The sequence below is a fragment of the Coregonus lavaretus genome, assembly GCF_964263955.1.
Source record: "Coregonus lavaretus genome assembly, chromosome: 11".
Taxonomy (NCBI): domain Eukaryota; kingdom Metazoa; phylum Chordata; class Actinopteri; order Salmoniformes; family Salmonidae; genus Coregonus; species Coregonus lavaretus.
This window is the reverse complement of record NC_139998.1, coordinates 49,897,492-49,921,360: the sequence shown is the minus strand read 5'-3', so window position 1 is coordinate 49,921,360 and position 23,869 is coordinate 49,897,492. Positions and strand designations below refer to the sequence as shown.

The window sequence follows — 23,869 nt, the reverse complement described above, 5'->3', positions numbered from 1 at the left end:
GCGCATTACCATCTGTGTAGGGGCAGAGTGAGTAGTGTGGGAGGAGAGCGAGAGAGAAAAGGAAACAAAGTAGTGGTCGGAGACATGGAGGGGAGTTGCAGTGAGATTAGTAGAAGAGCAGCATCTAGTAAAGATGAGGTCAAGCGTATTGCCTGCCTTGTGAGTAGGGGGGGACGGTGAGAGGGTGAGGTCAAAAGAGGAGAGAAGTGGAAAGAAGGAGGCAGAGAGAAATGAGTCAAATGTGGACATAGGGAGGTTGAAATCCCCCAAAACTGTGAGGGGTGAGCCATCCTCAGGAAAGGAACTTATCAAGGGCGTCAAGCTCATTGATGAACTCTCCAAGGGAACCTGGAGGGCGATAGATGACAAGGATATTAAGCTTAAATGGGCTAGTGACTGTGACAGCATGGAATTCAAATGAGGAGATAGACAGATGGGTTAGGGGAAAAATTGAGAATGTCCACTTGGGAGAGATGAGGATTCCTGTGCCACCACCCCTCTGACCAGATGCTCTCGGGGTGTGCGAGAACACATGGTCAGATGAGGAGAGAGCAGTAGGAGTAGCAGTGTTTTCAGTGGTAATCCATGTTTCCGTCAGCGCCAGGAAGTCGAGGGACTGGAGATTAGCATAGGCTGGGATGAAGTCAGCTTTGTTGGCAGCAGAACGGCAGTTCCAGAGGCTGCCTGAGACCTGGAACTCCAGGTGTGGGGTGCGTGCAGGGACCACCAGGTTAGAGAGGCAGCAGCCACGCGGTGTGGGGCGTTTGTGTAGCCTGTGCGGAGAGGAGAGAACAGGGATAGGCAGAGGCATAGTTGACAGGCTGCAACAGATGGCTACAATAATGCAGAGGAGATCGGGATGAAATGAACTGAACATCAGGGAAAGGAGAGAGCAGGCCTCCCTCACCAAAAAATAAATAAATATATAACTCTCCCAACTTCCACCTCAGAAACTATAATTGTTTCACTGAACCACCCGAATAAAACTCTCCCAACTTCCACTTTAGAAATTAGAATTGTTGTAAGCTACAGCAGACTGTTATCAGTAGCTGTAATTAAGTACAGCAGCTACCAACCACCTAACGTTAATGCCTCGGATGAGGTTAGAAAAACAGCTGAATGGTAGCAGCTAGCTGGCTCAATCACAGGTACTCTCAAGCATGAAATAACATTGGAAACAGCTAACCACAGTTGCTAGAAGTTACCCACAGTTGCTAAAAGTTACCGGTAGCTACCCTCTAGCTAGCTAGCTTTGTTGGTCCAGGTAGTGGGTAAGCTAGCCTCGTGCTTCGCCTGGGCTCCGCCGAATAAAATCCTTACCTACAATAATTACCTACAATAATAACCTACAATAACTACCGGAGTAAGCTACCTATAATACCAAACTACAATACCTACCTACAATCTAAATACATGGTTTAAGCTTAACTCAACACCATATAAGAAGCCAAGCTTACCTTTCATAACGCAGCAATGATTAAACGTTGGGTAGCTAGCACAAAGACATTGTATTTAGCTACCACAGCCTGCTGGTAGTGTTGGCTGTGGCCTCCCGCCTGCTGTGTACCAGAGTCCTCCTTAGGACAAGCTGGCTAAGCTAGCACACGGTCTCCTTTGCTCCCACCTTGCCCTCGCCGTCATTAACAGAACTACGGGAAAACCGTGCCCGACAGGCGGGGGCGAAGGACACTGTCTACTGGTGTGCGGCTGGCTAGCTACCGTTGTCTCCCCCGACCCCAAATGTTGGATGCAGAAGGCCAAAAACGTCACAAAATGTAATCATAATATATGCACAAACTGTTTCAGATGGGAAACATGCAGATTCCTTTAGCCTCAGAGACCCGAGATCGGGCGTGTTCAGGGGCTTCACTATACCATAGCTCACGTGTCAAACACAAGGCCTGCGGTCCGAATCCGGCCCATGACACATTTTTATCCGGCCCTGCAATGATTTGGGTTGTCAATTCATTTTGGCCCGCTTCCATACCACCACAATGCACTGCACTACAAATCACATCAAGCACTGCCAACTTGCTGCATGCAAAATGGCAGTGCATTGCCACACACACACCCCTCCTCCCAAACCCACACAGATGTCAGCCAGTGCCCTGTAACATATCATCACTATTGGCACTGGCCGAATCTTCTACAGACCCAAAGTGTTGGAGGCTAAATGTCCATTCCCAGCATGGTCAGCGCAAAATGTTGGGTTCCAACTGGTCATTGCTTTAGCCTACAGAAAATATCAATGTTGTCAAAAAGTTATAAGATAAAGGATTCACAGGCGGGTATAAATGACTACTAAAGGACAATAGGACATACAAGTAAGTATAAATGAGTCAACAGTTGAGTCTTCTACTTTATGAAATGACAGCCTGGACCTGATCTCATCTGTGAATTCAATGTCAATTGCCCTGCTTTTGTGTGTCCCGTTTACAGCACACAGTGGAGGGAAAGTGTACAGACACATGCCACAGTCCTAGCTAGGCTAATAAAATGTTGTAGTCTGGCTTCGGTTATTAAAGCTTGGCTGGTTACTCAACTACAAGAGATTTTGAGTGCACCATACAGCAAATATGCATTTAACCACACCAGTGATGCATTTAAACACCATTTAAGAGTTAATGTTACAACAACCTAGCTATGTTTTTGTTATTTGGAGTTATTAAATACTTTTTGATTAGGGTTGCAGCATATTATGCTCATATGCAAGCATAGCAGCAAAGGCTGGACACATTTTATTTATCTCTAATTTTGTTTTAATATGTTTAAATGCTATATACAGCATCCTATAAGTGGACATTATAAAGCCTATTTTTTCAAATAAAACAATGGCCAGTTTGCGTCGCAGTTGTATGTAAAAACAGACATAATGGGCCATGTCTGGTCCGCGAATTCGTTGTGTTTTTTCAATTGAGTTTGACACCTCTGCCCTCCCTTACAGAAAAATATTGATGTTTTGAAATTGCAGTAAAATGGCAGTAACTGCAGTGACTGTGGTATTTTGGACACAGTAATTGCAGTATACTGTCGTTTTACTGCACTCTGACTCCAATCTTTTTCGTAAGGGCTAGCTCAACACAAACAATTTAAAATAGGCTACTAAAATCATTCCAATCGCGATTAAATGTCAAATGCAGTTTAGCAGTATTAGAGGGCTGACTTTATGCGGACGCTTTGGAGTGGGAGGTAAGGCTGCTTGTATGGCTGGCTCGCTTTATGGAGAGGGCATCAATGCAGCTGCAGGGAACCGCGTGACAGTGCAGAGGTAAAGATGGCTGGAGTAGATGGCTTTGGCTAGGTCTGCTGTTTGACATGACATGACACTAAACGAGAGTTTTATTCCCAGTGCTGAGCAAGTGTGTAGCAGCTAATTATTGTACGACGTGTTTGTAGAATGTTAAGACCCCTATTCACTGAAGTGAATGAAGCTAAAGCAACAAGGTGATAATGGCTGGAGTCAATTTTGCTTGTTTTTGCTGTTCTCCAAATTGCATTTTAGAGTTTTTTTATTGTGTAGAAATGCTTTGGCTGAGGCTGCAACCTGGTCTCAGAGCATTTCGTATTATTCTGTACATAAATTATATTATTTTACTTTTAGCTTTGTGTGTTCTGTTGTGTATTGTTGGATTTTACTGCACTGTTGGTGCTTGGAACACAAGCATTTCACTACACCCGTAATAACATCTGCTAAATATGTGTATGCGGCCAATAAAATTTGATTTGATTTTAAAAGGGTTAAGGTTAGGGGAAGGGTTAGCAAACATGCTAAGTTGTTGCAAAGATCAAAACTTCACTCCAGGGTAAGCCTACACGAAACACTGTAGTAGGTAGGGAACTTCCGGTAAAGGGCAGGTATACAAGATGGCGTATTGAATACACAGCGGTACAAATCACCTCAAGATAAAAACATAATATTCAATATCAGTAAGTTAGACTAAATATTAACATTTCATATATTCGAGGGTAATAACATTCAATCTGGATAATAACACAAAATAAATTATAAGGCTAGAGAAATGTATCGACAAATATTACAACAGCACACAACACCCAAACATGACGGAAGATAAACGAGGAGAATCAATCTCCAAGAGAAAACGCGACTCCTCGACTAATACAGATGATTTATGCTTTTCACCACTGGGACTAAAAGGGACAGTCACTAGGATGGAAACGGATGTTAAGGAACTTAAAAAGGAGAACAACTTTCTGAGAGAAGCCTTACTAGACATACAAACTAGATCGATGAAAGAAAATCTAGTACTTACGGGGATCCAGGAAAAAGAGGGAGAGATTACAGAAAAAATTGTGAAGGACTTCTTTCTTACAGCACTTCAAATTCCACTCGAGGCTGTCGACAAAATCCAACTCGAACGTGTACACCGTTTTGGATAAAAAGGACAGAGATATGAGCATCCAATCATTGCCAAATGTGCTTTTTGAAAGGATAAAGTAATGGTTAAAAGGTAAAAGACTTGCTGGCACGAAAATAGGCATGAATGATCAGTTCCCGAGGGAGATTGCAGAACGGCGCAAAGTTCTGTACCCAATCTTCAAGGAAAATAGATTAAAGGGGAAGCGTGTTGCTCTTGTTGTCGATAAACTGTATATTGACAACCAAATGTTCCGCGACACAAAGACTACTCCATGGCTATTCTGAAAGTTTTAATAGAGGAGTCGAATAATAGAACAATCAATACTAGCCATGGTAGGGATTGTAATAATAAAGCACATTTATAGTAGGTATAATATTTTATAAAGGGATAAGACGATATTACAAGAAAAGATAACAAGCAAAATAATACATCTTCAAATACAACTAAATTAGAACACAAGTACTCAATCAACATAGTGGAGATAAAAACATAGCAAACAGAAGACATAGAAGACACAGTATGTGGGTATGTGTGGATGAATTGTGGTGGAAGGTGTGGTGTGCGTTTATGTGTTTGAATAAGTGTGGCGTTAAGTGAGTGAGAAAGGAAATGATTGCATATCCCAGCACCAACGTGTGTCTGTGAGCAGGGGTTGTGAGAGAGAGCTTTCAATTTTGTGCAGATGAGGGATATACATTTTTAAATATAGTATACATCTAATATATTTTTGTATTGTCCTATCATGATGGAACGATCCCCAACCCTATATCCTAGACACCCACCTGAGTGACCCATACACCAAAGAGAAGTCCCCATCTATTTTATGGACCTGCTGCCAGAGCCCCCTGATGGAAGAGCATAATATACAAGGAAATTCTCAAAGCTGCTAATGAGAACCTTGACGACTGTCACGGTTTCGGCCGAGGCTGCCTCTCTCCCTTGTTCGGGCAGGCTTCGGCGTTCGTTGTCTCCGGAATACTAGCTGCCACCGTTGTATGTTTCATGTTCGTTTGCTTTTGTCTGTTTGTTGTCACACCTGTTCTCGTTTAGCGTAATTAGTGTCCTATAAGTTTCTCGTTGTGTTTGTCTAGTGTTGTGTGTTATTGATTTTGGTCTGTCGTGTGTAGGGCTTAATTAGTATTTTCGCTCGGTTGAGCTTCCCTCCACTGCGTTGGAGTGTTACGCACCTGTTAGTGCGCTTTTGTTTTTGTTCGCCTTCGTGCGTAATTTCGCCTTCGGGCAAGAGTTGTCGTATTTCCTTGTTGGAGATTTACTAAAGTCTGTTGGACTATACTTCGGTGTCCTGCGTTTGATTCCACCACTGCACCCACCTACAGCACGCGTGACAGAATAACACACCCAAGAATGGAATAAGCAGGAGCCGCAGCAGCCCAGGCGACGCTGGAGGACAGGGTCCGGGAACAAAGTGACCAGATCCTGCAGATGGGGACCGCACTGCAGGAGGTGATCACCACCATCCGAGGCTGGGGGACGCCGCCACCGCCATCCTCCCTGCCAGCACCATCGGCCAGTCAGCCCATTCCCGCACCAGAACCCCGAGGAGTCCGACTCTCGCTCCCGAGGGCTTACGATGGGACCGCGGCCGGGTGCCAGGGTTTCCTTCTCCAGGTGGAGCTGTACCTGGCCACCGTGCACCCGGTGCCCTCGGGACATGAGAGTGTGTCCGCCCTGATCTCCTGCCTTTCCGGGAAGGCGTTGGAATGGGCCAACGCGGAGTGGAGGAGGATCGACGCGGACACCATAACATACGACGAGTTCTCCCGCCGCTTCAGGGCGGTGTTTGACCATCCCCCGGAGGGGAAAGCGGCGGGGGAGCGTCTGGTCTTCCTCCGGCAGGGGAGGAGGAGTGCCCAGGAGTTCGCCCTCGAATTCCGTACTCTAGCGGCAGATGCAGGGTGGAATGATCGGGCTCTCGTCGATCACTACAGATGTAGTCTACGAGAGGACGTCCGTCGGGAGCTGGCCTGTAGGGACACCAGCCTCACGTTCGACCAGTTGGTCGACATGTCCATCAGGCTGGATAACCTGCTAGCTACCCGCGGACGTCCCGAGGGGGGTCCGTCCATTTCACCCTCCAGCGCCTCCGAGCCGTGCCCCATGGAGCTCGGGGGCGCTGGCGCTAGAGAGAGGAGGGGTCGGCTTACTAGGGGGTCCATCCCCTGCACCAACTGTGGTCGGGGAGGACACACCGCGGCTAGGTGCTGGGGATGGCCTCCTAGGGGAGAGGACGACAGGTCCCGCACTGGGGATTCCTTCCAGGTGAGTAGGCGCCCCACTCACCCAGAGCTCTCTGTTGCACATTTCTGTATGCCTGTGAGTTTTCCACAGGTAGCACCTCATACCCAGCATAAGGCGCTGGTAGATTCAGGCGCGGCTGGGAATTTTATTGATAAGAAGTTTTGTTTAGCTTTAGGGATTCCCCTTCTTCCTGTTGATGTCCCTTTCCCCGTTCATGCCCTAGATAGCCGTCCGTTGGGTGCGGGCTTGATCAGGGAAGTCACTGCGCCACTTAGGATTTGTGCGCAGGGGGGTCATCAGGAGATGATTCAGCTATTTCTGATTGACTCTCCTGCGTATCCGGTGGTGCTGGGCATGCCCTGGTTGAGTACCCATAACCCATCTATTTCGTGGCAGGAGAGGGCTCTGATGGAGTGGTCTGCTCAGTGTGTGGGTCGATGTTTGGGCGTTTCCGTGGGGGCTACCTCGGTGGAGAGTCCAAACCAGGTGCCCGCATTGCACGTTCCCCCTGAGTATGGGGATTTGGCTATCGCGTTTAGTAAATCGAGGGCGACGCGGTTGCCACCCCATAGGCAGGGGGATTGTGCGATAGACCTCCAGGCAGGAGCTGCGCTCCCACGGAGCCATGTGTATCCTTTGTCTCAGGAGGAGAAGAAAGCTATGGAGACTTACATAGACGAATCTCTGAGACAAGGATACATACGGCCTTCCACTTCCCTTGCGTCCTCGTGTTTCTTTTTTGTGAAGAAGAAGGATGGTGGTTTGCGCCCGTGCATCGATTACCGTGGTCTCAATCAGATCACGGTGAAGTACAGTTATCCACTCCCGCTGATTGCGACCATGACTGAGTCCTTGCATGGGGCGCGTTTCTTCACTAAATTAGATCTCAGGAGCGCGTACAACTTGGTGCGCATCAGGGAGGGCGATGAATGGAAGACAGCCTTTAGTACCACCTCGGGCCATTACGAGTATCTTGTCATGCCATACGGGTTGATGAACGCTCCGTCAGTTTTCCAATCATTCGTGGATGAGATCTTCAGGGACATGCAGGGGCAGGGGGTCGTGGTGTACATAGATGACATTCTCGTGTACTCGCCTACCCGTGTCGAGCATGTGGCCCTGGTGCGCAGAGTGTTGCGGAGGCTGGTGGAGCACGACCTGTATGTTAAGGCAGAGAAGTGTCTGTTTTTCCAGGAGTCGGTCTCCTTTTTGGGGTATCAGTTGTCTGCGTCAGGGGTGAAGATGGAGGTAGACCAGGTGTCAGCCGTGCGTAATTGGCAAACACCAACCACTGTGAAGGAGGTGCAGCAGTTTTTGGGGTTTGCGAATTACTACCGGAGGTTTATCCGGGGTTTTGGACAGGTGGCAGCTCCCATCACGTCTCTCTTGAAGGGGGGCCCGGTGCATCTGCAGTGGTCTGCCAAAGCGGACAGGGCGTTTGGGAGGCTGAAGGACCTGTTTACCTCGGCTCCAGTGCTGGCGCATCCGGATCCCTCTTTACCATTTCAGGTAGAGGTGGACGCGTCTGAGGCCGGTATTGGAGCCGTGCTTTCACAACGGTCAGGCGCGCCACCTAAACTCCGCCCCTGTGCCTTCTATTCCAAGAAGCTCAGTCCGGCGGAGCGAAACTATGACGTAGGGGACAGGGAGCTGTTAGCCGTGGTACAGGCCCTAAAGGTGTGGAGGCACTGGCTTGAGGGGGCTCAACACCCTTTCCTCATTTTGACGGACCACCGTAACCTGGAGTACATCCGGGCAGCGAGGAGGCTAAACCCTCGGCAGGCTAGATGGAATATGTTTTTGACCCGGTTTACATTTAAGATCACGTACATCCCTGGGTCACAGAACGGTAAGGCAGATGCGCTGTCTCGGCGGTATGACACGGAGGAGAGGTCCGTGGAGCCCACTCCCATACTGCCGGAGTCGTGTCTGGTGGCACCGGTAGTGTGGGAGGTCGATGCTGAGCTCGAGCGGGCGTTACGCACCGACCCTAGTCCACCACAATGCCCGGAGGGTCGGAAGTATGTTCCGCTCGAGGTTCGGGATCGATTGATCTATTGGGCTCACACGTCACCCTCCTCTGGACACCCGGGTATCGGCCGGACAGTGCACTGTCTTAGTGCCAAGTACTGGTGGCCCACGTTGGCAAGGGATGTGAGGGTTTATGTTTCCTCCTGCTCGGTGTGCGCCCAGTGTAAGGCGCCTAGACATCTGCCTAGGGGTAAGTTACTACCCCTGCCCGTTCCACAACGACCATGGTCCCACCTCTCGGTGGATTTCCTTACAGACCTTCCTCCTTCACAGGGGAATACCACTATACTGGTCGTTGTGGACCGGTTTTCTAAGGCCTGTCGTTTGCTCCCCATGCCGGGCCTTCCTACCGCCCTGCAAACTGCCGAAGCCCTATTCACCCATGTGTTCCGGCACTACGGGGTACCCGAGGATATTGTGTCTGATCGAGGTCCCCAATTTACCTCCAGAGTCTGGAGAGCTTTTATGGAGCGGTTGGGGGTCTCGGTGAGCCTCACCTCGGGTTACCACCCGGAGAGTAATGGGCAGGTGGAACGTGTGAACCAGGATGTGGGTAGGTTTCTTAGAACATACTGCCAGGACCGGCCGGAGGAGTGGGCAAGGTACGTTCCCTGGGCCGAAATGGCCCAGAATTCCCTACGCCATTCCTCCACTAACCTAACCCCTTTCCAATGTGTGTTAGGGTACCAGCCGGTTCTGGCACCTTGGCAGCAGAGCCAGATCGAGGCTCCTGCGGTGGATGAGTGGGCGCGGCGCTCGGAGGAGACATGGAACGCTGCACACGTCCACCTGCAGCGGGCCCTCCGACGTCATAAGGCGAGCGCCGATCTCCACCGCAGTGAGGGACCGGTGTACGCACCTGGTGATCGAGTCTGGCTCTCTACCAGAAACCTGCCCCTCCGCCTGCCCTGTCGGAAACTGGGTCGGCGGTTTGTAGTGCCATTTAAAGTCCTGGGAAGGTTGAACGAGGTGTGTTACAAATTACAACTACCTGTTGAATATAAAAGTATTAACCCCTCGTTCCATGTGTCCCTTCTCAGGCCGGTGGTAGCTGGCCCACTCCAAGAAAGTGAGATCAGGGAGACTCCTCCGCCCCCATTGGACATCGAGGGGGCACCGGCGTACTCCGTGAGGTCCATCTTGGATTCGAGACGTCGGATGGGGGGTCTCCAGTATCTAGTGGAGTGGGAGGGGTACGGTCCGGAGGAGCGGTGCTGGGTGCCGAGGAGAGACATTTTGGACCCGTCTCTCCTGACAGAATTCCATCGTGGGCACCCGACGCACCCTGCTCCGCGTCCTCCGGGTCGTCCCCGAGGCCGGAGTCGGCGCACGTCTGGAGCCGCGCGTCAAGGGGGGGGTACTGTCACGGTTTCGGCCGAGGCTGCCTCTCTCCCTTGTTCGGGCAGGCTTCGGCGTTCGTTGTCTCCGGAATACTAGCTGCCACCGTTGTATGTTTCATGTTCGTTTGCTTTTGTCTGTTTGTTGTCACACCTGTTCTCGTTTAGCGTAATTAGTGTCCTATAAGTTTCTCGTTGTGTTTGTCTAGTGTTGTGTGTTATTGATTTTGGTCTGTCGTGTGTAGGGCTTAATTAGTATTTTCGCTCGGTTGAGCTTCCCTCCACTGCGTTGGAGTGTTACGCACCTGTTAGTGCGCTTTTGTTTTTGTTCGCCTTCGTGCGTAATTTCGCCTTCGGGCAAGAGTTGTCGTATTTCCTTGTTGGAGATTTACTAAAGTCTGTTGGACTATACTTCGGTGTCCTGCGTTTGATTCCACCACTGCACCCACCTACAGCACGCGTGACAACGACCTTGTACCTAGCCGGTGGGGTTGGTTACTTAATGCCAAGAGTGTGCAAAGCTGTCATCAAGGCACAGGGTGGCTACTTTGAAGAATCTAAAATCTAAAATATATTTTGATTTGTTTAACACTTTTTTGGTTACAACATGATTCCATGTGTTATTTCATAGTTTTGATGTCTTCACTATTATTCTACAATGTAACAATTTTTTTTTACAAATAAAGAAAAACCTTTAATGAGTAGGTGTGTCCAAACTTTTTACTGGTAGTGTACCTGTAACCTGTGTGTTTTCTTTCTGCATCCTTCTATGCCTCTGTACCTTTCCCTTTTACTCTGCTCCTGTTCTTCAGGATCTAGGGGTTCTGCCATGCTCTGAGATACCTACCATATCCCTTCCCCAGACCTGGATCCACCTGATGTCCTCTAGGGGTTCTGCCATGCTCTGAGATACCTACCATATCCCTTCCCCATACCTGGATCCACCTGATGTCCTCTAGGGGTTCTGCCATGCTCTGAGATACCTACCATATCCCTTCCCCAGACCTGGATCCACCTGATGTCCTCTAGGGGTTCTGCCATGCTCTGAGATACCTACCATATCCCTTCCCCAGACCTGGATCCACCTGATGTCCTCTAGGGGTTCTGCCATGCTCTGAGATACCTACCATATCCCTTCCCCAGACCTGGATCCACCTGATGTCCTCTAGGGGTTCTGCCATGCTCTGAGACACCTACCATATCCCTTCCCCAGACCTGGATCCACCTGATGTCCTCTAGGGGTTCTGCCATGCTCTGAAACACCTACCGTATCCCTTCCCCAGACCTGGATCCACCTGATGTCCTCTAGGGGTTCTGCCATGCTCTGAGATACCTACCATATCCCTTCCCCAGACCTGGATCCACCTGATGTCCTCTAGGGGTTCTGCCATGCTCTGAGATACCTACCATATCCCATTCCCCAGACCTGGATCCACCTGATGTCCTTTAGGGGTTCTGCAATGCTCTGAGATACCTACCGTATCCCTTCCCCAGACCTGGATCCACCTGATGTCCTCTAGGGGTTCTGCCATGCTCTGAGATACCTACCATATCCCTTCCCCAGACCTGGATCCACCTGATGTCCTCTAGGGGTTCTGCCATGCTCTGAGATATCTACCATATCCCTTCCCCAGACCTGGATCCACCTGATGTCCTCTAGGGGTTCTGCCATGCTCTGAGATACCTACCATTTCCCTTCCCCAGACCTGGATCCACCTGATGTCCTCTAGGGGTTCTGCCATGCTCTGAGATACCTACCGTATCCCTTCCCCAGTCCTGGATCCACCTGATGTCCTCTAGGGGTTCTGCCATGCTCTGAGATACCTACCGTATCCCTTCCCCAGACCTGGACCCACCTGATGTCCTCTAGGGGTTCTGCCATGCTCTGAGATACCTACCATATCCCTTCCCCAGACCTGGATCCACCTGATGTCCTCTAGGGGTTCTGCCATGCTCTGAGATACCTACCATATCCCATTCCCCAGACCTGGATCCACCTGATGTCCTTTAGGGGTTCTGCCATGCTCTGAGATACCTACCGTATCCCTTCCCCAGACCTGGATCCACCTGATGTCCTCTAGGGGTTCTGCCATGCTCTGAGATACCTACCATATCCCTTCCCCAGACCTGGATCCACCTGATGTCCTCTAGGGGTTCTGCCATGCTCTGAGATACCTACCATATCCCTTCCCCAGACCTGGATCCACCTGATGTCCTCTAGGGGTTCTGCCATGCTCTGAGATACCTACCATATCCCTTCCCCAGACCTGGATCCACCTGATGTCCTCTAGGGGTTCTGCATTGCTCTGAGATACCTACCGTATCCCTTCCCCAGTCCTGGATCCACCTGATGTCCTCTAGGGGTTCTGCCATGCTCTGAGATACCTACCGTATCCCTTCCCCAGACCTGGACCCACCTGATGTCCTCTAGGGGTTCTGCCATGCTCTGAGATACCTACCATATCCCTTCCCCAGACCTGGATCCACCTGATGTCCTCTAGGGGTTCTGCCATGCTCTGAGATACCTACCATAACCCTTCCCCAGACCTGGATCCACCTGATGTCCTCTAGGGCTTCTGCCATGCTCTGAGATACCTACCGTATCCCTTCCCCAGACCTGGATCCACCTGATGTCCTCTAGGGGTTCTGCCATGCTCTGAGATACCTACCGTATCCCTTCCCCAGACCTGGATCCACCTGATGTCCTCTAGGGGTTCTGCCATGCTCTGAGATACCTACCATATCCCTTCCCCAGACCTGGATCCACCTGATGTCCTCTAGGGGTTCTGCCATGCTCTGAGATACCTACCATATCCCTTCCCCAGACCTGGATCCACCTGATGTCCTCTAGGGGTTCTGCCATGCTCTGAGATACCTACCATATCCCTTCCCCAGACCTGGATCCACCTGATGTCCTTTAGGGGTTCTGCCATGCTCTGAGATACCTACCATATCCCTTCCCCAGACCTGGATCCACCTGATGTCCTCTAGGGGTTCTGCCATGCTCTGAGATACCTACCATATCCCTTCCCCAGACCTGGATCCACCTGATGTCCTCTAGGGGTTCTGCCATGCTCTGAAACACCTACCGTATCCCTTCCCCAGACCTGGATCCACCTGATGTCCTCTAGGGGTTCTGCCATGCTCTGAGATACCTACCATATCCCTTCCCCAGACCTGGATCCACCTGATGTCCTCCATGATCCACCACCCTCCAAGATCCCACTTTTCATTACATTATCTACAGCTACTGTTAATGTCATGTGGTTTGATATAATCTGCTAAAGACCTGTGCTTGACATATCATCCTGGGCACCGTGAGATACACAGATGCACTACATACACTAGCACTGCAAACACTCCAAGAGCAAAGAGAACAGCTCTACCTGGACTTTACAGTCTCCCTCTTCAAGTCCATCTTCCGAGACGACAGGCTGCCTGTCGAGGGTAAGTGACTGGCAGAACCACCTGTAGCACCCACCTCTTCTCTATCCCACACGCCAAAACTGAGATTTTTAAAAATAATCCATAACCTACTACTGCCAAGACTGCCCCTCTCTCATATTGTGTACTTTGTCATTCACACTTCTGTTTTCTCAATTAAATTGTAATGTATTGTTGATGTGTTGTTAGCCTATACTCATGTTTTTCAGTCTATAACTGCCATGTGGGTATATTTAATAAAATCAACAAGTTCATGACCCACCTGTTCCACAAAAAACTACTTTTTCATATTTCAATCTTAAATATTGCCAGGTTGTTATTTTCACTGGGTGTTCATTTAATTCATGAATTGTTGTAAATCCCTTTTGGTATTTGTGAGTTCAACATTATTAAACTGTCTGTTTGTGTCATGCATTATATTCAACCACAAGTGTACTGCTGTATTACTGAGCTATGCTATGTTGTGGAGGAAGGAAGGTAGGGAAAAATAATCATAATAGGACTAATAGCATACTTTAGTAAGACAAGACAAGGGGAGGGAAGCTCAAAATAAAAAATATGCCAGCCAGAGGAGCCAGTGCATGAGTTGAACTGATTTGCACATAGTGGCCGGGGACTTTAGTGCAGGAAAACTTAAATCCGTTTTACCTAATTTCAACCAGCATGTCACGTGCAACCAGAGAAGAAAAAAAACTAGACCACATTTACTCCACACACAGAGACGCGTACAAAGCTCTCCCTCGCCCTCCATTTGGCAAATCTGACCATAATTTTATCCTCCTGATTCCTGCTTACAAGCAAAAACTAAAGCAGGAAGTACCAGTGACTCGCTCCATACGAAAGTGGTCAGATGACGCAGATGTATGCTACAGGACTGTTTTGCTAGCACAGACTGGAATATGTTCCGTGATTCATCCGATGGCATTGAGGAGTACACCACATCAGTCACCGGCTTCATCAATAAGTGCATCGATGACGTCGTCCCCACAGTGACCATACGTACATACCCCAACCAGAAGCCATGGAATACAGGCAACATCTGCACTGAGCTAAAGGGTAGAGCTGCCTCTTTCAAGGAGCGGGACACTAACCCAGATGCTTATAAGAAATCCTGCTATGCCCACGACAAAGCATCAATACAGGACTAAGATTGAATCCTACTACACCGGCTCTGATGCTCGTCGGATGTGGCAGGGCTTGCAAACTATTACGGACTACAAAGGGAAGCCCAACCGCGAGCTGCCCAGTGACATGAGCCTACCAGATGAGCTAAATGACTTCAATCAATCAAATGTATTTATAAAGCCCTTTTTACATCAGCAGATGTCACAAAGTGCTACACAGAAATGCAGCCTAAAATCCCAAACAGCAAGCAATGCAGATGTAGAAGCACGGTGGCTAGGAAAACTCCCTAGAAAGGTAGGAACCTAGGAAGGAACCTAGAGATGAACCAGGGTCTGAGGGGTGGCCAGTCCTCTTCTGGCTGTGCCAGGTGGAGATTATTTACATTTACATTTTAGTCATTTAGCAGACGCTCTTATCCAGAGCGACTTACAGGAGCAATTAGGGTTAAGTGCCTTGCTCAAGGGCACATCGACAGATTTTTCACCTAGTCGGCTCGGGGATTAGAACCAGCGACCTTTCGGTTACTGGCACAACGCTCTTACCCACTAAGCTACCTGCCGCCCCAGGTTATTATAAGAGTACATGGCCATTAAGGCCAAATTGTTCTTCAAGATGTTCAAACGTTCTATGCTCGCTTCGAGGCAAGCAACACTGAAGCATGCATGAGAGCACCAGCTGCTCCAAACGACTATGTGATCACGCTCTACGTAGCCGATGTGAGTAAGACCTTTAAGCAGGTCAACATTCACAAGACCGCAGGGCCAGATGGATTACCAGGACGTGTACTCAGAGCATGCGCAGACCAACTGGCAAGTGTCTTCACTGACATTTTCAACCTGTCCCTGACTGAGTCTGTAATACCTACTGTGTTATGTTTCAAGCAGACCACAATAGTCCCAGTGCCCACGAACGGCAAGGTAACCGGCCTAATTGACTACCGACCTGTAGCACTCACGTCTGTAGCCATGAAGTGCTTTGAAAGGCTGGTCATGGCTCACATCAACACCATCGTCCCAGAAACCCTAGACCCACTCCAATTCGTATACCGCCCCAACAGATCCACAGATGATGTCATCTCTATTGCACTCCGCACTGCCCTTTCCCACCTGAACAAAATGAACTTTTACGTGAGAAGGCTGTTCATTGACTACAGCTCAGCGTTCAACACCATAGTGCCCTCAAAGTTCATCACTAAGGTAAGGACCCTCCTGGGACTAAACACCTCCCTCTGCAACTGGATCCTGGACTTCCTGACGGGCCGCCCCCTGGTGGTAAGGGTAGGCAACAACACATCTGCCACGCTGATCCTCAACATGGGGGCCCCTCAGGGGTGCATGCTTAGTCCCCTCCTGTGCTCCCTGTTCACCCACAACTGCGTGGCCAAGGACGACTCCAACACCATTATTAACTTTGCCGACAACACAACGGTGGTAGGCCTGACCACCAACAACGATGAGACAGCCAATAGGGAGGAGGTCAGAGACCTGGCAGTGTATGCCAGGACAACAACTTCTACCTCAACGTGATCAAAACAAAGGAGCTGATCATGGACTACAGGAAAAGGAGAGCAGAGCACGCCCCCATTCACATCAACGGGGCTGTAGTGGAGCAGGTCAAAAGCTTCAAGTTCCTTGGTGTCCACATCACCAACAAACTATCATGGTCCAAACACACCAAGACGTTTGTCGTGAAGAGGGCACGACAGCGACTCAGGAGACTGAAAAGATTTGGCATGGGTCCTCAGATCCTCAAAAAGTTAAACAGCTGCACCATTGAGAGCATCCTGACTTTTTGGCAGGGGGACACTATTTGACATGACAGACCCCAAGGGGTGCACGTTTTGGTTTTTCCCTAGCACTACACAGCTGATTCAAATAATCAAAGCTTGATGATTAGTTGATTATTTGAATCAGCTGTGTAGTGCTAGGGCAAAAAACAAAATGTGCATCCCTTGGGGTCCCAAGGACCTAGTTTGGGAAACACTGCCCTAGCAGGTTTAGCTGAAATGATGCCCCTGCGTGTGTTAGGGGTAGTATGGACATAAGCATGATAAGGGAGACATTTACATGTGCATTCTGTTGAACTAACTAAACTCATGCGCTGAAACACGTCAATATAAAGTTGTTTTTGACGAAAATAAAAATGTCAGTTTGTCACTTTCACAGGTTGGAGTAATAACATGTTAAACTACTTAAGACTGGCTATAATCTAGGTTGTGCCTTTATATTTCGAGAAAAGTAACAACTAATTAATCATTTGTCACTTCTCTCATTGACTTCTCAAACTCCAAACCCCGGCCTGGTCTGTTTGGATAGTAAGCGTTCCCGGAAGTCTCACGATGTTGCGCCTCTAGAATGTGTGTTACGTTAGGTTACATTGAATGTGACGCTTGGACTCGGAAACTGACAGGATGGATGTTGGTGGTCGTGACCGCTCAGTGGTCGTGAGACGTGACCACACTGTTTGTCTATGGTCGTGACAGAGGGAGCTGCGTTGACAAACATTAACGACAGAAGGAAATAGTTCAGCAGTTTTTCCTTTTTCTTTTTTCGACCTTTCCCACCATCAGGCATAAATGTCAGTCATCTTTTGAATGTCTGACGTAGGCTAATTAGCCAATCTGCTAGAAAATATATATATTTCAAATGGACTCACGCATACATATTTATCCATTTAGATGTTTGTTTTGTTCACTAGGCCTACTGATAATTGACTATTAATTTAATGTCGGCATATGTCTTTGTGATTTACCCCCCAAACCCTACTTTGAAATATGGGATCGAAAATGGTAGGCCTAAGGACACATAGGAGACATGTAGGCCTCTGAGCATATACCGCACCATACCCACGTTGAGTGTCTCGCCTCCCACTTTGACTTATGACCCTGCAGGTCGTTGGCGCACTGATACCGCCATATCTCTGCCGGCAAGGTGGTCCTATGAGCTTTATACCTAATTCTGCCAAGTTTCCCAAGGCATCCGGGATCCTTCAATCACTGCAGTCCCTGCAAAATGAACAAAGCAAGATAAAGGCTTCTGATAATTTAGCTGATTTAGCCTTCTATTTTTTCTCTGTAGATCTATATGTTTATTTCATTTAGACTATTTAGCTATAAGAATAGACTACACCATTGTAGAGTCAGCTAAATAATAAGGATAACCATAATTGGCGAGGTAGGCTACCCGGTGTAAGCTATGCTGTTTCAATTGATAAGGTTTTTCATGCAAACCTCTCGTGTGAATATTGAATATCTGGCCCAAGAGACAGTTGTTAGAGATAATTGATTGACAGTGTTTTGAGTGTTGTCAAATGCATTACCTTAGAGTTTGAACCAAATTACAGAGTATTCATTAATTATCATTGTTGCACAATATAATATTATCAGAAATACATTCAGAAGACCAATGCTATTAATTGTACATGTCGCATTCATTAATTCAAATTCATTAATGACTTTAGCATGCACTGTTTAGTTATTCTCCTTCATAAAAGGTTAAGATATTAGTCAAAACAAACACACGGCCTAATGGTATTTTTCTCAAGTCAACATCCTCACTGATATGTTTTTTTAAATACGCCCCATTGCTCTATAATTCATTTTGGACTAAGCCTTGGAGCATTTTACAAGGCACATGGGATGTTTTCCTTTCAAATTTCCCGCTTAGCCTATATTTCAGTGCATATCCATTCTCAATAGGCCTATAAGACAACATTTTTTCTTCCCATTTGAAAATTCCCTCGATAAAACGCCAAATAATAATGAATAATTGTATAAATAATGGGTTTAGGGGCCGCAACTGCGCGCCCTTATCTCTCGTCACCACATTGCACCAGTGCTCAGCTCGCTCCCCACACTAAGCGCCACACTGGACATGATGTGGAATTATATAAAACCTCACTTCCAGCTTCCACACAGTACTTCAGTGAATCTAAAACCTCAGACATGGACGACCCTCGACAAAATGGCTCCACACACACTCTATCAACAACACTCCGGCTATGGTAAGGACAACACACCCAAATAATCATTAGCAAGTCATATTTGTTGTTGGTGTGGATTTGTGGATATGTTATCGGTAATGGAAATATAGAAAATTTGAAAATTGTTTGTCATTGTTCGTTCCTATTTCGGGTTGACAAATGCAGGTCCATTTGTTTCTCGGTCAAGGGAAATACACCAGTTAGCTTATCGATTTAGCATTCATTTTATCTACCAATATAATAAGCTTCGATATTTTCACTTATTTATTCGTTTAGCAAAATATCCTCAGTCAATTTCCACTATCCACATACTTTGGGAATGCTATAGGCTAATATTAATTTGTGGATTATAATTTCATTCTGATATAGGCTGCTGAGCAATAGCCTAAATACATTTGCATATGTATATATTAGTCATGTAGGCCCAGTCTAAAGATGTTATTATCCCCACATCTTTACAGGCTATTGTGAAACAGAAAATGACCACTCTGTTTCTGTAAAAATGTGTGAAGCCAAGGTCTACACAGTTTGGCTATGGAATGAAAAGGTTTGCGCCTTACATATTGTGCACTCTAAAACCTGATTCAATTAGGTTCAAACGTTCAAAACCATAGGTTAATAATTAACGATTGCCTAAAATAAACGACGCAAAAAACGTACTGTATACCCTATTCTCTTCTCGTTACCTTTTATGCGCACGAGCTATAACCAAAACAATATTGGTTGTGACAAAAACTACACTTATTCCGTTAGCAGCATGGGAAGAAATAACATTTTTGCAGCATGGAAGAAATAACTTTATTTTGAAACTAAGTTATGCTCAAGCAACAAAGTAAGAATCGAAAAACTAAAATACATTCAAATGAAAAAGACAATGAAAGAAGAATTATGAGATCAATTGAAAAATAGGTGCTCAAGAGTGACAGAGGTTATCATTGCAACGTAATTAATATGAGTGTGGTATAGGCTGCTATATTATAACGATAATGATACAGTGAAAGACAAAGGCTTATTATATTGATGTCCACGTCATGTTTAGTTTAGTGTATTTTGTCTAAGTCTATTGTCTATAATAGACATTAAAAGGAAGCGTTATCTCTGCGTGGACATTTAGAAATATATATATATATATATTGTTTTAGACAATTGTCTAAAAACCAAAATAAAATATATATTTTAAAAAAATTATAAGTTTAACGGTGCGACGATTGTTGGGCAGATGCAACAATGTGGGGGAATGATTAGGGCCCCTCCCTGTTAAAACCTGTGCGTTATCAGAACTGTTATCCACCCTGCCAGTTAACAGCAGTTTATAAGGTCAGGGTCACGTGAACGTCGAGCACCAGTTAGAACAAAGCCAGGTAGCCTATGTTTATTTTTTATTTTTTATGTGCAGGCCAAATAGGCCAACAATTGTTTTAAAAACACATAATCAAAAACCAAGGCTTTAATGATATTCTCTAAAGTAGTAGCCATGTCATGTGATATGATAATTCCCTTGTGATGGACTGCAGGAGTGCAGTCAAAATAGTTAACTGTATTATAGCCTGTAATTGACAAGGTAATGCAACAGTGTGTTCATACAGTTAAGCACATTGATAGTATAGGCCTATGCACCCACCTCCTAGAGCAAATGAATGGATGCAGCTATCTGCCTGGCGAATTGGTTGATGAGTCGGCGCGCGCGGGATTGACAGTACGCCTATACGTTTACAGAGCTCTGGACACGCAGTGTCGCGAGCACAGGAGTCTGCATTTTGTATACAACTATAAACTATAGTTTATTAATTAGAAAAATGTTAGATTCATAATTACAAAGCATAAAAGCTATCTTGTTTTTGCAGGTGACATCAAGGATTCATATCGATGAGTGGGGTCGCTTCGATGTTCAGCTCAGTCAATCTCGGATAGGCCTACCATTAAGCCTTTGCGTTTTCCTAGGCTATTTGAGGCATTTCTACGCACGGTCGAATCGATCGAATAGCCGTTGAAATGATGGAAAAACTGAAACCAGAACTTGGGCATCTCAGTCCTATGGTCAAGGAGTGCAAGTCCCCACTGCACGACAGCCTGACTACTTCCATAGCAGGTCGTGTCAGTGGGGAGGGGGACGAGGCTGTTGGTGAGACACAGGAAAACACGACGGCAGCGTCGGAAGACTCAGCTGAGAGGAAGCGTGTCCCCAGGGAGCACTGCAACCCGACTATATTCATTAATGGCGTTGCCAAGGAAACGGCGTACCACAGCGAGCTAAAAAAGTTAGTGCCGGTTATCGAATTGGCCAGGGGAGGAGGGCCCGTGGATATAAAAGCTCGGGAGCAGACGGCAGACATTAACCACAAGGGACAGACCACGGAGCTGTGCAGACAGCCGATACCCCTGCCACTGGCTCCCCTGGACCCGTTGTTGAGCGAAACTCGAATGGTGCAGTTGAGCCCGCTCGCCTTTCCTCTCCCTGCACGAGCGATGCTGTACAGTAACTTTGCTCAACCGCTCGCCACCATGAACAGGTAAGGCAAACTAACCCTTTGGAAATGTATGTCCAAATGATGTGCGTGGTCTTGAGATGTTTATGCTGTGGGTCAGCACAATCACTGTTGGATATGTATTGGATTTATGTAGCCTTATCCCAAGTTTAGGCCTGAAATGTGCATCCCGATTTATTTATGTTTTATTATTATTCATGTTATTGTTATTATAGGCTATTAAATAATAATAATAATAATAATGCTAATAATAATAATGATGATTATAAAAGCTTTGCGTTTTCCATTTCTTACTTTGGCAAATGGAAATGTGTAGGCCTATATTAACTGTCATAGTTTAGTCCAACAAAATCACCAGTATAAAAGTCTATAGATATATATTTATGTGTGGTCTAATTCCACACTTCTACATCTTTCTCTAGTGGCTACGGTGGCGAGACTGAGCAGTATGCCATGTACCCCAGCCATCGGATCAAACGAGGACCTGGGCCTTATGAGATTGAAATCAAGGATGATAATGGTAAGAGTATTTTAGATTTTAATAATTATGTTTAGCCACACTTTGGTCTGGATATTGCATCAATCTGTCAGGGTGCAAAGGGGTAAAGGGAGCTTCGGACAATAGTCATTTTAAAGAGAAAAGCTGCATCAGAGAGACTAACCAATTGTAAAGTGCCAAGGCATTGCATCAAGTCTAACTGTCATACCATCAAACAGTGTGGTTTAACAAAGAGTGCTGACATCTGTGTTGGTGGTCTTTAGACAGAAGGAAAGGGCATTTAGGGAATGGGGCAACAGGGATGACAAACTCAGGTCCTGGAGGGCCGCAGTGCAGGCTTTTGTTCCAGCCTAGCTCTAACACATCTGATTCAACTATACACACTGCTGGTGAATGCAGACAGTGTATTATCAAACATATCAGAAAACCTATGTTATTTTATTATTATATTACCTATGTAACACCCTCTCCTCCTCTCCCTGTCAGGCTCGCAGCCCAAAATTGTGCGGCGGATCTTCACCAACAGCCGTGAGCGTTGGCGCCAGCAGAACGTGAACGGCGCCTTCGCTGACCTCCGCCAGCTCATCCCCACCCACCCGCCCGACAAGAAGCTCTCCAAGAACGAGATCCTCCGACTGGCCATGAAGTACATCAACTTCCTGGCCAAGCTACTGGACGACCAGGAAGGTGTGGTGGGAGGCGGCGACGGCAGCGGTGTTGAGGGGGCCTGGGCCCGCGAGGGCCGTGAGGAGAGCCTGGTCCGGGAGGAGCTCCTCCAGGGCATGCTGTCGTCAGGCAACTCGAGCTGCGGGAGTCTTCTGGGCGGGGACGGGAGTCCCGACAGCTACACCGAGGACCAGGACTCGTCTGTCGAGTCTCGAACGCCAACCTCCAGGGGTCTCCATCCTCACTCTGGACTCCATATGGACGAACGCAACCACAGATGACTCAGCGTTTTCCCTATGTGGAGAAGAAAATAGACATTGTGAGAAGCAGGAGGTTGGCGATTTGGAGCAAATTTCCACCTGGGTAGAGTGGATGGGGGCCAATAGGATGTTTCCAATGGTGATGCATTTGTGTTGTGTACAGATTTGCTCTTTCTCTTCTTCCTGTTTCCCTCAATGGCTCTGTCTGTTATTGGCCAATCCAGAGGAGGGTGTGTTCTCTGGTGGAACACAAGGCTTTGTCCCAGCTGCTGTTGTAAGCAGGTGATGGATTTGGGAGTCATGATAGAACAAACTATTGAAAAACAGTGAAGGTGTTTCGGAAAAAGGCATGAAATCGCAAAATGGTACCTTTTCTTGTCTAAGGTGAAAGTTTGTTTAGGTACGCTGCTTGACTCTTTAAACAAGAATGATAACTGTGTTCTTAAGTACTACAGACCACTAAATGTAAGTGATTTGTTTTAATCTTAGAGCCCTCTAAAGTTCTTTTGAGTTATTTTAGTACCTAAAATTTGGGGTTATCAAATAATTATGTTCAGACCTGAAGTCCAGAAATTGTTTTGTTGAAGATCACCTCATTAGTTGTTGGATGACACAGTTAATCCCCAAACACAAATAGTTATTCAGTGAGATAACTGATAATCGGTCAAGATAAAAAAAAGTGTGAGATCTCTGTGTTGCTGTCAATATTTATGTTAAGAGAAGAACAAAGTGTTTACTTGTTAATGTGATATTCACATAAACAACATGGTTGCAATATTTACCATACAAAATGTCATTGAGATCATACAGTGAGGGAAACAAGTATTTGATCCCCTGCTGATTTTGAACGTTTGCCCACTGACAAAGAAATGATCAGTCTATATTTTTAATGGTAGGTTTATTTGAACAGTGAGAGACAGAATAACAACAAAAAAATCCAGAAAAACGCATGTCAAAAATGTTATAAATTGATTTGCATTTTAATGAGGGAAATAAGTATTTGACCCCCTCTCAATCAGAAAGATTTCTGACTCCCAGGTGTCTTTTATACAGGTAATGAGCTGAGATTAGGAGCACACTCTTAAAGGGAGTGCTCCTAATCTCAGTTTGTTACCTGTATAAAAGACACCTGTCCACAGAAGCAATCAATCAATCAGATTCCAAACTCTTCACCATGGCCAAGACCAAAGAGCTCTCCAAGGATGTCAGGGACAAGATTGTAGACCTACACAAGGCTGGAATGGGCTACAAGACCATCGCCAAGCAGCTTGGTGAGAAGGTGACAACAGTTGGTGCGAATATTCGCAAATGGAAGAAACACAAAAGAACTGTCAATCTCCCTCGGCCTGGGGCTCAGCCAGAACTACACGGGAGGATCTTGTCAATGATCTCAAGGCAGCTG

The 23,869-nt window shown here is 46.8% G+C and overlaps 1 protein-coding gene across 1 annotated transcript; it reads left to right on the top strand.

Annotated features, from left to right (window-relative positions):
- Nucleotides 1-18,504: 18,504 nt before the first annotated feature.
- Nucleotides 18,505-23,261, top strand: LOC311137705 (T-cell acute lymphocytic leukemia protein 1 homolog). Its single transcript, XM_084172257.1, has 4 exons — nt 18,505-18,577; nt 20,401-21,066; nt 21,465-21,562; nt 22,028-23,261. Exons 2-4 carry the CDS (start codon nt 20,549-20,551, stop codon nt 22,486-22,488), a joined length of 1,077 nt encoding a protein of 358 aa, XP_084028383.1. The 5' UTR covers nt 18,505-18,577; nt 20,401-20,548; the 3' UTR covers nt 22,489-23,261.
- The last annotated feature ends 608 nt before the right edge of the window (nt 23,262-23,869 follow it).